This window comes from Silurus aristotelis, assembly GCF_946808225.1.
Source record: "Silurus aristotelis genome assembly, chromosome: 21".
Classification (NCBI taxonomy): Eukaryota; Metazoa; Chordata; class Actinopteri; order Siluriformes; family Siluridae; genus Silurus; species Silurus aristotelis.
The window spans coordinates 6,315,721-6,330,711 of NC_139594.1; the positions used below are offsets into that span (position 1 = coordinate 6,315,721).

General features: G+C 39.0%; 1 protein-coding gene across 2 annotated transcripts in view; it reads left to right on the top strand.

Moving 5' to 3' along the window:
* Window positions 1–14,461, top strand: part of rhbdf1a (rhomboid 5 homolog 1a) — a 48,251-nt gene extending 33,790 nt beyond the window's left edge. For both annotated transcript variants that reach the window (XM_083524370.1, XM_083524371.1), the window contains 15 exons: window positions 2,097–2,310; window positions 2,458–2,664; window positions 5,221–5,343; window positions 5,780–5,940; window positions 6,066–6,317; window positions 6,462–6,573; window positions 6,673–6,747; window positions 6,887–7,048; window positions 7,941–8,041; window positions 8,133–8,196; window positions 8,385–8,479; window positions 9,424–9,499; window positions 11,663–11,763; window positions 13,098–13,251; window positions 13,358–14,461. In XM_083524370.1, the coding sequence (XP_083380496.1) occupies window positions 2,097–2,310; window positions 2,458–2,664; window positions 5,221–5,343; window positions 5,780–5,940; window positions 6,066–6,317; window positions 6,462–6,573; window positions 6,673–6,747; window positions 6,887–7,048; window positions 7,941–8,041; window positions 8,133–8,196; window positions 8,385–8,479; window positions 9,424–9,499; window positions 11,663–11,763; window positions 13,098–13,251; window positions 13,358–13,777 (2,317 nt within the window). In that variant the 3' untranslated portion in view covers window positions 13,778–14,461. The remainder of the gene's footprint in view (window positions 1–2,096; window positions 2,311–2,457; window positions 2,665–5,220; window positions 5,344–5,779; window positions 5,941–6,065; window positions 6,318–6,461; window positions 6,574–6,672; window positions 6,748–6,886; window positions 7,049–7,940; window positions 8,042–8,132; window positions 8,197–8,384; window positions 8,480–9,423; window positions 9,500–11,662; window positions 11,764–13,097; window positions 13,252–13,357) is intronic.
* Window positions 14,462–14,991: the final 530 nt, after the last annotated feature.

Genomic DNA, 14,991 nt, shown 5'->3' on the forward strand with positions numbered 1-14,991 from the left:
TTTTTTCCCACGCTTTGAACCCCGCGGCTTAAACAACGAAGCGGCTAATTTCTGGATTTTTTCTGGGTTTCACAAACTTCGGGCCGGCCTCCCGTGGGCTCACCACCTGCAGGAGGGACCGTAAGGGACGGTGCTGTGAGGATTGGGCAGCAGTCGAAGTTAGACTGCTGGCCCCGCGACCCGAATTACGGATAAGCGGGAGACAATGAATGAATGAATAAAAATCTTTGTAAAATTCAGTGGGTGCAGCTTATATTTGGGTGCGCTTAATAGTCTGGAAATTACGGTAGTCTAGAAATAGGTTCAATGATTTTGTAATTGATTTGTGAGTCTAATCTTATAATAGTAAGTCACTTTAAATACACTTTATAGACAAACATATTGGAACACCAGACATTTGTGTTACTTCACCATACTGTTACCCCAAACTTGAAGGCCTACAGTTGTATAGGGTGTTTTCGGATACGGGAGCCCCAACAATTTTCTAGCATGAAACTGCCCATGTGCACAAAATGAGCTCCTTGAAGATATTGGTTAAAGTGGGTTAGATTGGAAACTTTAGATTGGCCTTCTATAAAGCTCTGACCTCAACCCTATTAAATACTTTTGGGATGCATTGGAAAGCTGAGTGCACCCCAGGCCTCCTTGCCACACTTACATCAGTACCTGACTTTACAAACGTCCTTGCAGCTGAAAGAGCAGAAATCTTCACACATGCTCTCCAAAACGTCTTCCCAAAGAGTGGGGGTTCTCATACCAGCAAATGTGGAACATGATGTTTAAAAAGCACACACCAATTATATAGTCAGGTGTCCACATACGTTTGTTTATAAAGTGTATATTCAGGATAATTGCACTTTTCAGGGAGCAGTCGTTCAGAGTGTGTCTGGAAGGGATTAGTTTTACTGGGTAGCATCTAGTGGTTAGTTTTCTACATTACGCTCATATCAGATCTTTAAGAAACTTATGATTTTAGAGTAGTAAATATTGTATTGCATTATGGAGAATCTACTGTAGGTTGATCTGAGATTTTATCAGCATTAAAATTCACACATTAATGATTTACTTGATTTTTCTAATTCTAATGGTATCGTGGTAAAAAAATTATACTATACTTACTATCCGTTCCGTTCTGTGATGGATATGATGCATCTGTAAATGACGGAATTACTCCAGGTCCTCGGGTAAACCGAGCGACACTTAGAAGATAGATTAGATTAGCCTCTTTCTTTGCATGGCTCCAGGTGTTCAGTTGAATGCTGAGCTATTTATAGCCGATCACGATAGTATCTGCTGAAGGCCACAGGGAGGAGTTAGAATGGTATCAGTGGAAATGATACAAGCCACATATATCACTATACACAAAGTCAGGAGAACACCTAATAGCCCGCCATATGTTATTCATGATTTATGAGACAATTAGGAATGATTAATTATCTAGAATGTTTAGCGGAGTAATCGTTCCCCGGATGAACATGTGAGTTCACATGAACATGTCGAGCTAATAGGACACAGTGAGAACCAGATCTGAAACCTAAATCAGTTCTACATGTGTGCTGGTTGTTATCGGTGGTGGTAAATGAGTCATAAATGAATCACATATTTGTCTTTATTAGACAGTGGCAGACAGCCAAACAGCAGTAGTGTAGGGGTGGAGGAGCGCACACACAAGTGTGTGTGTGTGTGTGTGTGTGTGTTTGTGTGGGTATGTCTGTGTGTACTTGAACAAGATCAAGCCCCCTCTACTAGAAGGGAAGTATGCTTGAAGGCATGTCTGGGCAAGTCCGTTTTTTCCCTTCAAAGCACCTGCTGATCTTTCGGACTGTTCTTTATCATTTTTCTTGGAATAACGCCTTCATTAGGTCACTGAATTTTCCATACTTTCTTTCAAAACTGCACCCTCCATGGAGATGATTTCCTTTTTTAAGCCCTTCTGCTAAACATTCACTTGCTGAAGCTTGAACTAAACAGCAAAACCAGAACACTGGAGCACAATGTGGGGGATGAGAAAGAGCTTGTTTTAGTAAATGAAGCCCTATCTGTCCTCGGAAAAAATGGGATGAACCTGAAGGCTGTGGGGTTTTTTTTGATGACAGGGGCACAGCAGACTGGTTTGGGGTTAGCAAGGATGGAGATGCCACACAGAAATGGCAGAGAAAGAGCCTACGCCACTGCAGTCTGCGCTACGGTAAGCTGAAGCCTCAGGTGATCCGGGAGATGGAACTTCCCAGCCAGGACAACATCTCTTTGACCAGTACAGAGACACCGCCACCTCTCTATGTTCCGTCGTCGCAGCATGGGATTCCAAAGGTAAAACTTTCTTGGATTGTGTCTAAATATAAGTGTCTGTTTGGTGCTGGATGATGGATCTTCTCTTGAAGAACGTCTAATAAATCAGCATCGGTTTTGTATAATCAGCAACGCGATTAACTTAGCATTGACTCATGTGCTGTTCAGATCGTGGACCCGTTGGCGCGTGGTCGTGCCTTCCGCATGGTGGAGGAAGTGGACGGATACAGTGTGCCCCATACACCTATCACACCAGGTGCCACCTCTCTCTGCTCCTTTACCAGCTCCCGATCCGGCCTCAACCGGATACCTCGGCGGCGCAAGCGTGAGTCCGTGGCTAAGATGAGCTTCAGGGCAGCGGCTGCACTTGTCAAGGTGAGCCATTGAGATCAGTTGTACAAACTTAATGCAGGAGAGACAGAACAATCCTTATTGTTACTAAAAGCAGCAAGATGTAGAGGCAGCATGTTAGTGGAAGACAGTGGTAGAGTTGCATAGTAAGTGACAAATAAAGCACAGTTCGATTTCGTGGGTGGGAGGGACTGAGCTTTCAGATGCTACAAAGCAGTGGTGTAAAGTAATTAAGTAAATGTACTTCATTACTGTACTTAAGTACTTTTTATTGTACTTTCTAGTTTTAATGAGCATCAAAGATTAAATCGACTTTTACTCTCTACTCAATATGTACTTTTTACTCCAATGTATTTTAATTGAGATTTAATTTCATTTCATTTCATTTCATTTAATTATTTGCCGTGGCTTAATATTCTGCTATAAAACCCCCTACCTGCATCTGCTGCCTGTGAACAACGATTTTTTAGCACTTCTGGCCTCATTTTCAGTCCAAAAAGACTTTCGTTGAAGCTCAATAAAACTGACTGAATTGAAGATACTTTTTTGAAGGATTGCTTTCCTACTTTGTCTTTTTTATTTATTTTTTGACCACCTTGTTTGATCTTGTTGTGAGATCAACAAGCTTTTGTGTTGATCTTTGTTAGTGCAGTGTTGAGGTGTACAATTTAATTTGTATTTTAAACTCACAAATTAACTGTTATGGGCTTTTCGCTAACATGTGACTTGGTGATGAGGATTAGTGCGTGTTTAAGCCTACGTTTAACATGAGTCAAATACTCGAGTACTTTTCAAATAAGATCTCCTGTAAATAAACGCTTCAAAACCGGCAAAAAGCATCGAGGTAACCGATGATCGAGATAAACGAAAATCAAAATGGCGGCATTATATTAACGTGCTTGAAATTTCTTTATGTACATGATGTGCGTTAATAAATGAGAATGTGCATGCACGCGTTTTTGAAGGGTTTTTTTTACACAACAGCGTTGCCGCGATTTGTTTGATGAAGGCATGCTTTAAAAATACATACAGTACATGTTTATCTGTCAGGAATCCACCTGCCACGCCCCCTTCAGCCCCCTTCAGTGTGGCAGGTGTTTTCTCGGCCGCTTTCTCTGAAGCTCCCGGCTTTAATCGCGCACATATGGTGCTCGTTTATCATCATCACCAGCTCCTATTTAAACTTCCACACTCTCACTGTCCGTTATTGGTGGTATATGTTGGTTCACGGCGGTGGTTGTTATCGCGCATGCGTACGTGTCTTCCCACCGGCACTCTCTCAACGGCTGCGCTTTTCTTCCCAAAGCGCACCGCGGATCCCCCCCCCCCCCCCCCCCGATCCTGCCGGTGTTCATTCTATGCTTTTGCTGCTCATCCCACGTTCTCCTGTGTGCTGTTCAGCGCCGCGCTTCTACTTTCGCCTCCCGTTCATCGCATAACATTTAACAACAAAAGGCATATGTGCACTAACTAACAGCAGAGATTCACCAGTATACAATACAACACCTGTAGCAGCTGTAAGGGTTGATTTTTCCGCCACTTTCGCGAATTCAGGGTTCGGCGACATAAAAAAGTCGACATAACCGATAAAAAATGCTTAGAAAAAGCATATATATATATATATATATATATATATATATATATATATATATATATATATATATATATATATATATATATACAGTAATCCCCCGGTTCGAATCCCACGCCCCCGGATTATCGCAGAATTGCATTTGCCACATAACTAATTTGTTTGGCTGATTTTCCCAGTCTCTCACGCACGCTAGACCAAAAAACTATTTACGTTTTACTTTGAAAAAATGACATTTATTAATAAAATATAATTGTTAATTATAAAATGAAGTAAAATGTTAATGCGGTACAGTACTGTATACGTAAAATAGCATTTTGGGGGTTACGTCTGTTTATCGCGGTTTTTCGTTTATATTTACAGATCCTCAGTTATCTTGCTATCTATAAACACGAAGACATCTGTATTTGCTTTGTTTGTTTGTTTCTTTTTTCTCTGTAGTTCTTATGTCTTTATGTGTGTCACAGCAAGGACTTTTTCTCCAAGTGTTTTCAGCTGCCCATGAATGTCTTTCTATAAAAATTGCTGTGCTTCAGGTATCTCAAACTGAAGCACCTCTGCGGTTATTAGCTGTCATGATGGGAAGAGCTAGAAAATTGGCTAAAGAAAACGACATAATTGGTATAGTAATAAAAGCATGATTTTTTAAATGCCTTATAATAGTGATGGGCATGTCGATTAACATGGGGGCATACTGGATGTAGTGCAGTGCTGGTGTACATCTGTTCTGTTATTAATTCATTCACATTCTATATCTGCAGGAATAATCCTGGTCAGAGTTGCTGTGCTTTAACTTACTTCATATTTGTATTTTTCATTATAGAAACAAATAAAAATCACACATGTGTACAAACCAAAATAGCGGCTGACAGTGGGCAGTGATCAGACAGTGGGCAGTGATCAGAATACCTTCAGGAGCAGGCAGGTGTAAACTCCGCACATCCAGTGCTTGGAATCCTGTGTGTTATTGTGCTTTTTTCTTTTTTCAGGGACGCTCGTTCAAGGAAAGCACCCTGCGGCGGGTTCACAGGCGCAGCTTCACTCCGGCAAGCTTCATCGAAGAGGACGTTGTGGACTTTCCTGATGAGCTGGACACGTCCTTCTTTGCAAGAGTAAGTCAGGAAACATACCAGGGCCATTCTCCTTATTCCTCTTATCATTAGTGGTCCCATTAGTATCTATTAGAAATTGAAGAAAGAATTGCTGGTCTGATCACTTGACAGTTCTTTCCATGTTTTTCCACTAGTCAGATGCAAAAGTGGAAATATCCAGTGATTGCTATTTGATTAATCACACACTAGGGTGAAGAGTTGTTTATATTGACAGGAAGATGTGACTCTCAGTCTTTATGCACACACACACCAACATATTTCAGAGTCAGTGGATTTTCACAGCTCTTTTAGCCTTTTGAATGGAAATTCAATTGAATGGATTAACAGTAAAATCAAATGAAACCTCAGACACAGTTAGATTCAGAACTACTTTCTGTCCATGTGTAGTGTTTAGAGTTCACATCCACCTTACTCTCGACCCCGTGTTTTTGCTCAGGATGGACTGATGCAGGAGGAGATGTCAACCTTTCATGACGAGGTGTTCGAGTCTCCCTCTGATTCCACCACCAAGGACGTGGACAGCAAGCAGTTAGACGAATCAGAGCTGACTGGTAGTGCACTGGACAAGAACGAACTAGAAAGAAGTCATCTGATGCTGTACGTCTGCGTTCATTTTTCAACTTGGTTTGAATGATAATAGTATAAGAGTCTCCTATTTTTCTTTTTTCTCTCTTTGTCTCTTCACTTTTGTCCACTTTTTTTTTTTTTATATATTTGTATAGACCTCTAGAGAGAGGCTGGAGAAAGGCCAAGGAGGGAACCCCAGCTCCACCCAAAGTCCGTCTGAAACAGGAAGTGGTCAGCGTGAATGGACAGAGGCGAGGACAACGGATTGCCGTGCCTGTGAAAAAACTCTTCGCACGAGAGAAACGGCCATATGGGCTTGGCATGGTGGGCAAGCTGACCAACCGGACATATCGCAAACGCATCGACAGTTATGTGAAGAGGCAGATAGAGGATATGGATGATCACAGGTATTAGTTTTATAGGTCTAAAATTTGTGTCAATATTGACAATGTTTTTTTTATTCAGTTTCCTGCTTGTGGTTTTTTTTTTTTTATTGGCAAGAGAACAAGAATATCTTTGAAACTCTTTATTGAATCCGGGCTGTTTTACAGGCCTTTCTTTACCTACTGGATCACGTTTGTCCACCTACTCATTACTATTCTGGCTGTATGTATTTATGGCATTGCACCCGTGGGCTTCTCTCAGCACGAGACAGTTGATTCTGTGAGTGCATCCATTTTTTCTTAGAGGTTCTTGAAACTGAAATTTTGTCCAAAACCGTGGAGAAAAATGTCTGACTTTGTTCTTATTTTGCTTGCTAAGGTTTTAAGAAACAAAGGTGTCTATGAGAATGTCAAATATGTGCAGCAAGAGAACTTTTGGATTGGACCAAGTTCGGTATGTTGATTGCACTGCACAGATATATGAATATGGTTAATATAGTAATTCATTCATATAGTAACTGTAGTTCATTATGTATATATATACTGATTATTTTGTGGAGGGTTTTTATGTACTTCCACCTTCACACCACCAGGAGGCTCTGATCCATCTGGGAGCCAAATTCTCGCCGTGTATGAGACAGGACCAGGAGGTGCACGATCAAATCCAGAAGAAACGTGAAATTGAGCGCAACTCAGCCTGCTGCGTGCGTAACGATCACTCGGGCTGCCTGCAAACGTCAGAGGAGGAATGCTCTGTGAGTCCTTGTTTCCTTCAATGTTTTGTTTGTCAGTGACAAAAGCATACAATTGACTTGAAATGGGTTCAGGGCCACATACTTCACATAAGTCTGTACTCTACCAGAGATGCCCAAACTATAGCCTGTGGGACAACGTTGGCCTGTGATGATTTTAATTTGGCTCACTATGTCATATATACATTTTTCACATTTACACAAAAAGAGGGGGGAAAAGCCACTAATAGAGATCTTCATTTATCATTTTAAGTATTTTTATTTTTAAGTAAATCTGAAGCAGCCCAATTTGGAAAAAACATTTAATGATGTCTCTCATTAGAGGTCACTGATATTACAAGCATATGGCTGTATAGCTTATATCTTGAACAGCTGTATTAGGCATTGATGCCATTGTATTATAAATAGGATTGTTTCTTTGTTATATTGTTTTTAAGTTTCATCGAACTTTAAAAAATGTAAGGAAAAACTGCATTCTTTAGCCAGATTACAGAATGATGTCTATTAATTTATTCATAAATATTCTGAATAATTCAATGACGGGAACCATGGCAACTTTCATTTTAATATAATAGAGTCTGGTATGATGCAAATTCAGTCCACAGCCTTATGTACAGTGGTGAAGGTGAAATGTGCAGAAGGTGCAGTGGGTAATAATATATTTATATATAGTAATATACAATATACTGTGAAAAGATGCAGTGCGCAGGAAATAACAGTTTCTTGTGCCAAAGAGATTTGTATTTAAACGGATATTTGATCCAATGGATTTTCTGGAGAAAGTGTTCTGGCAAACTGTTTACTTTACTGTAGATTATTGTGTGTTCTGTCAGTGCTGTAAGCAGTAAACATGTTGATCACGCTCACCTTTTTTTTTTCTCTGACTTCTCCCTAGAGCACACTGGCTGAATGGGTTAAGTGGCCTCTCCATCCTAGCACTCCATTACTGGATGGCAAACCGCGCAACTATGGCTCTGTTTGCCATCAGGACCCCAGGTGGGATAATTTGTCTGCCCAGTAAATGCTTGTGTAATTCACACACTGTGGTACATGTGGTTTTAAATGACTGCGTTGGTATTTTGTGCAGGATTTGTCTGGAGCCGGCTTCTGTAGCGCCTCATGAGTGGCCTGATGACATCACTAAGTGGCCAGTAAGTGTGACATCATAGTTTAGTAACAGTTGGTTACACAGCTGGTTTTTAAAATGATGAGGTTCTAGTGCTGGTGGTTGTACGCTACTGGAATGTTTGAGTTGGATTTTGAGCCTGTGTGGTATAGGTGATGAAATGAAAAGTGTAGATATGATATATGATCTGAAACTCTTTGCTGTTTGCTGTAGGTATGCACCAGGTACAATACTGGCAATCACACTAACTTGCCTCATATTGACTGTACAATCACCGGACGTCCATGCTGTATTGGAACTAAAGGAAGGTGAGACATTATGACCGATGAGTGAATAACACTGATTATCTCCTCATCACAGGACCTGCTAGTGGGTGGGATTTCTTTATCAGGCAGCAAAGGTGTCCTCAAAGTTGATGTGTTAGAAGCAGGAAAAATGGGCGAGCGTAAGGATTTGAGCGAGTGTGACAAGAGCTAAATTGTGACGTCTACACGACTGGGTGAGAGCATCTCCAAAACTGCAGCTCTTGTCTATCTATTAAATCTATCAAAAGTACTCCAAGGAAGGAACAGTGGTGAACCGGGCCGAGGTGCGAAGCGAAGGCTGGCCCATGTGGTCCAATCCAACAACAGCTCCTGTACCTCAAATTGCTGTTAATGCTCGACGGGTCAGGACTGTTTGGGCAGCAAGAGGGGAACCTATACTACCAATATTAGGCAGGTGGTCATAATGTTATGCCTGATCGGTGTATAAATGACATAATAATTAAGGTACAATCCAAATGATACGAGTTTAGTGCTCCACCACGGAGCGGAATGCATTAAAAACGTGAAACGCAAAAACTAGCCGTGAATTATCTGCTTTATAATGTGGTCATTTGCTAACATCAACAATGTAAATCTGTCATTGATGCTTACAGTGCAAAATTGGGAAAAAAAATCAGGGTTTATTTTTGTTATTTTATATACAGGTCTTCGGATCTCAGTTTTTTTTTAATTCATCTCGTGTCTTGGTTTTAAATTTAAGAAGAAACAGCTGCCTTTCTCATGCGCAATACAGGGGCGGAGACATTTTGTGTGGATGAGTAACTTTTGGGAAAAGTTAATGATCAGGAGCATCACCACTTGTTTCGAATGCACACATGTTTAGTTATTAGTGATTTGGGTAATGTATATTGAAAGCTGTATAAGAAATGGAAAAAGCATTAGAGTTTGTTTTTGTTTTTGTCACCGACATGCTGCTCACTGTGCAGGTGTGAGATCACATCACGGGAATACTGTGACTTCATGAAAGGCTCTTTCCATGAAGAAGCAACACTGTGTTCACAAGTAAGCAGTATTTCCATGTGACATTGATGCACTTAATCTTGTATTTATTGCATAGATTCTTTTTTAAGCAAACGGCAGGTTTCCTGTAAATATACACGTTTTAGTATTTAGTAAATATACACGTATGTGTATTATAGACAATTTTGAAATAATACATTTGAATTCAGTTTGTAGGATGTTTACACAATAGGCATCAGACCAGATATTAGTGTCTTGAATATTACAATACAAAGAGAAAAGATGCACACATGGTGTATTGCAATATTTTTGTGTAATTATTAAAAGCTGTAACTCTTTTTACACACTAGGTGGCAGCACCAGAGGTAGATGAGTCAAGAGAATTAAAAGTGACCTGCCTTCGAAACATACTAACCCAATAGTCCAACATATGCTTATAAAGTAGTCTTATTATTTTATTTAGCCTGCATTTACATTAAGGAATTTGGCAGATGCTCTTAACTAAAACATACTTATAATTTTCTTATATATTCAATTAATGTTTATTTGTATAGCGCTTTTAACAATGAACATCCTCTCAAAGCAGCTTTACACAGATAATGCAGTGAAAAAGAATGAATAGGAATGTTCTTTGTAAGTGTAAGTTTGTCCCTGATGTCGACTGTGGCAAGAAAAAACTCTCGGAGACGGCATATGGAAGAAACCTTTAGAGGAAGCAGACTCAACAGGAAACCCATTCTCATCTGGGTGGCACCGAATGTCCATTTATTACAGCTAAACGATGTTTAGGTGTGCAGTGATGGTGATCAGATGGAAACTGTAGTCCTGACTCAGTGTAGCAGACTGTTGACATTAACTACAGTCCAAATCCATCCTGAAACCTCCTGTTATATGTAAATATATATTTTATATGTTATATATAAAACTTTGCTGCAGTAGGAACGACAGACTGGTTCAAGGTGGAGGTTGGATTGCATCAAGGATCAGCTCTGAGCCCTTTCCTGTACCTACATATGTAGAGGACAGGGGGGTATGGAGACGGATGATCGGCTGTGGTAACCCCTAATGGGAGTAGCCGAAAGAAAAAGAAGAAGAAGATATATAAATCTCTGTAATTGAGGTTTAAAGGCCCAGTAGTGGCAGCTTTGCAGTGCTGAGATTTAAACTCACAGCATTCCGATTAGAAGTCCAACATCTTTCACACTGAGCTAGCACATTCATGCATAAGGTTGCATTAGTACACTAATACTCCCCATTTTTATATGATCCAGAAATCGGAGTCCTGAAGACAGCGATCTGTTATTGAATTCTTTATGGGATTATCAACCATCAAACAATCTTTCCATACTGATTATGTTGCCATGAAGTACATTAATGACCACTGCACTAAGATTAAAATAACATTAATGACAGACCAACATGAACATACCAAAGCCTTACGTTATAAATCCTGATTTGCTTTTCTTTCCCTGTAGACCCCATCAGCTAGAGCAGATCTGAGCGCCACATCTGACAAGTAGCTTTCAATCCAAACAGGAAAAATCATCCAAATGGGCTAATAATGTTTCACATTACAGCAGCTTCTATTCAATGATTTGAAATATTTTATTATTAATGCGTACCTTTTAATGGGTTCTCTTTTGCCTAGAAACATCCTATTCTAATTTAAAAGAACATCTTCAATTCAGACATAAAAAAAAAAAAAAATGTCCCCACAAAAATGCTCATGTGGCGTTTGACAGTCTTGTTCTATAAATACTGCATTTGTTTCCACAGAAAATAAATGCATTATGATTTAAAATGGAATGTTTTGTATCTCGTAGCATGGCTTTGGGGGGGATCATCTCTCGTCTATTACGTAAACTATGAAGAAACGTCTTCGTAGTTACATTTTCACATTAAGCACATAATGAATTTAGAATAGGTATTAAAGCAAAGCAGCCTCCAAGCCTTTTTAAATGCTCTGAACCTTGTCCTCATGTCCCTTTTATGCCCACTGTACTTTTAGTTGAGTAAGACTGATTGTATTAGTCACTTCAGTTACATAATTCTACTACAGATTAAGTGAAACCATTGCTTGTAAAGGCCACATTAATCTGGCCTGGGTCAACCAAGGTCTTTTCATCGACCCCATAATGAAGATATCTTCTATAATAGTAGATGACTAGTCAAGATTGTTTTTGCTCTTTCCCTTGTTAACACTAGGTACACTGTATGGATGATGTTTGTGGCCTGCTGCCTTTCCTGAACCCAGAGAAACCTGACCAGTTCTATCGCTTATGGCTCTCTCTATTTTTACATGCTGGGTGAGTTTCATCATCACCGTATGAGCTTTTGCTGTATTTCTTTTTTAAGGTACTAAATCGCATATCTGTGCAATTTACCTGTACTGCACTTTCAGGTTTTTTTACCTGTCCATTCTAGATTTCGATCTTTCTAGTGTTCTGGTATTAAAAAATAAAGAATAAAAATAAAAAATACTGTTTTTGCTTTAAATTGTAATAAATTATAATAAATCAAAAATATAAAATAAATAATAAGAAAAAGAAAAAAAAAGATAATACATAAAAATCAATTTGTCAATAATTTTCAATAAATAAATACATTTTTATGTAAAAACAGAATACAATTTTAGTTTTTTTTTTTTTTTATAAAAAAGATAATACCTAAAACAAATTTAATACATAATTTTCAATAAATAAATATATTTTTAATGTAAAAACAGAATACATTTTTTTTTTAATAAAAAAGATAATACATAAAGAAATTGTAATGAATAATTTTCAATAGATAAATGCATTTTTCATGTAAAAACCAAATACAATTTTAGTTTTTCTTAAATAAAATAAGATAATCCTATTTATATGACTCAATGGTTATTTTACAGGGTTATCATGTTCAGTTCTTGTTATAATTTAGGTCAACAGGAATATTTGTTCACTTGATTTGTTTACACTTTTTTTGGTATTATGATAGTTTAATATCGATTCAGAAAACATTGACCTGGGAGTAATTACGCAAAGGGTAAAGTGAAGTGAAGTTTCTTTTCATATTGTATGTCCTGGTGATCTGTAAGAAGCCAGCAGGTTTGTCTTATCTGTTTTGAGAAACAGCTGACTCTAATTCTTTGATGAGATGCAGTGTTCTGAGCCTGAACATTAATTAACAAAGTGCTCACTTGCTGAGTTTAGAGCTCTCCTGATTTCCTTATTCCGAAGCACGTTTTACAGATTCGCCCGATTGCACGTGCCTCTGATATCCGCAGCTTGTTAAGCCGTTTCAGACTTTGCTTCGAGCACGTTTGTCATCCTTATTAACAAAGTGCACGTTCATTGCTGCACGTATTGGTTATAGTGATAAATATTGACCATCTGAAGCAGCTCATAGAATTTCTCAGAATAAACTGATTCGATGCACCAAGCGATGAGATTAGTGGTTAAAGGAGGCATGTTATCCTGTAAGAGGAACGCCGTTGACGTCATTCTATATAATGAAGTCAGTAAGTAACGGCAACACAAATACGTATTTGGAAACACTTACTGGAGAACTAAAGTGCATGCGTTGAGCTTAAATTCCCAAATCGAGGCAGAGGTTCGTCAAAAAATGTTAAGAGAAATGAAATGTATTTCTTTTTTTCTAGGATTTTGCACTGCCTCGTTTCAGTGATATTTCAAATGACAATCTTGAGAGATATAGAGAAGTTGGCTGGTTGGCTGCGTATCTCCATCATCTACATCGTTAGTGGGATCACGGGGAACCTGGCCAGTGCCATCTTCCTGCCTTACAGAGCCGAGGTGCACACTACACACCTTCTGTACCTCTCATGCTAAATAAAAGGAATTGTGTATTTATATAGGTGTGCTTTTTGGGTTGGTTCTGATACCCTCTCTCTTTACACAGGTTGGTCCTGCAGGCTCGCAGTTTGGCATCCTGGCCTGCCTTTTTGTGGAACTCTTCCAGAGCTGGCAGATCCTAGCACAACCATGGCGGGCATTTGCTAAATTGCTGTGTGTGGTGCTGTTCCTCTTCGCCTTCGGCCTGCTGCCTTGGATCGACAACTTCGCCCACATCTGCGGCTTTGTGTCAGGTTTCTTCCTGTCGTTTGCTTTCCTGCCCTACATCAGCTTCGGCCGCATGGACATGTATCGAAAGCGCTGCCAGATCCTCGTCTCGCTCACGCTCTTCGTGGGCATCTTCTCTGGTTTCGTGGTGCTCTTTTATGTCTATCCCATTAAGTGTGAGTGGTGCGAGCTGCTCACCTGCATTCCCTTGACAGACAAGTTTTGTGAGAAGTATGACCTGAATGCCCATCTCCATTGACACAGCTGTGAGGAAGCCAAGGCAGGGCTTTTGGGGATTTCATTGGAGGATGGAAGGGACTGCCTTGCTCTCCCTGCTCCCCCTGACACATAGATGATGGCATCATGGATGATGCTTGTGCTATATGTTTTTTACTCTTTTACTGTACATTGGAACACCAACTTTGACCACTCGGATGAACGTTAAGAACGCTTACTCAAGAATGTTCAACCTTGTCCTCCACTAGTTTTTTTTTTTTGCTTGTTCGTTGTTGGTCGTCTGTGAAACAGGGACAGTAGCCCAAACCGCCTCTCGAATACATAATAGTCTTCGAGATGGTGAGAAAGTATAAGCACTGGTACAACACAAACAGAAGAATAGATATAACTAGATGTGTTATTTTTTACTTTTCTTATTTTATCATGCCACGAAATCAGGCAAAAAAAGTTTTACCATTGTTCACATAGCTGTTCCAGGGACAGAAAAACAATCTGTACCATCAGTGCCTTGGTTTAAAAAAAACAAAACAACAAAAAAAAAAACTACCATATTTTGGTTACGTGTTAAGCACTCAAATGTTATTCTTTTATTTGTGTACTGCTTCAAATGGAGTAATGATAAAATATTCTATAAAAAAGGGTCGTGTTTTAGCTACCCTCTCATTTTACTTTTTACAAAATACAGCTTTAAACAATCTTCACTTCATTCAGTTGTCTGGCTTTTTATTGCTTGTCAGTTTTTGAATCTAAAACAAATAAAGAAGTGTAACATAAGTAAGTATTTTTCCCGGATTCCATGCTTCGATAGGAGAAGCCTGATTAAACTACCAATCTCACAGGTGTTACAAAACATGGATCATGCCATTTTAGTTATATGGGGGTGCTCAATGTCTGATTTTACATAGCACTATCGTTGTTGTTTTTTTAAGTTAATATACAGCGTATTATGATAATACTGTAAATAAAAACGTGAAAAGAAAGAAACGTTTAATAAATATTTTTACATGCGTGAATAAATTCAACCCCCTGTGACAAATTCAAGTTTTACAAGGATCCAAAAGGATCTACAAGGATTCAAGGATCATGCCATTTAAGTTATATAGGGGTGCTCAATGTCGGATTTTACATAGAACTACTGTTTTTTTAAGTTAATATACAGCCTATTATGATAATGCTGTAAATAAAAACGTGAAAAGAAAGAAACTTTCAATAAATATTTTAACATGCGTGAATAAA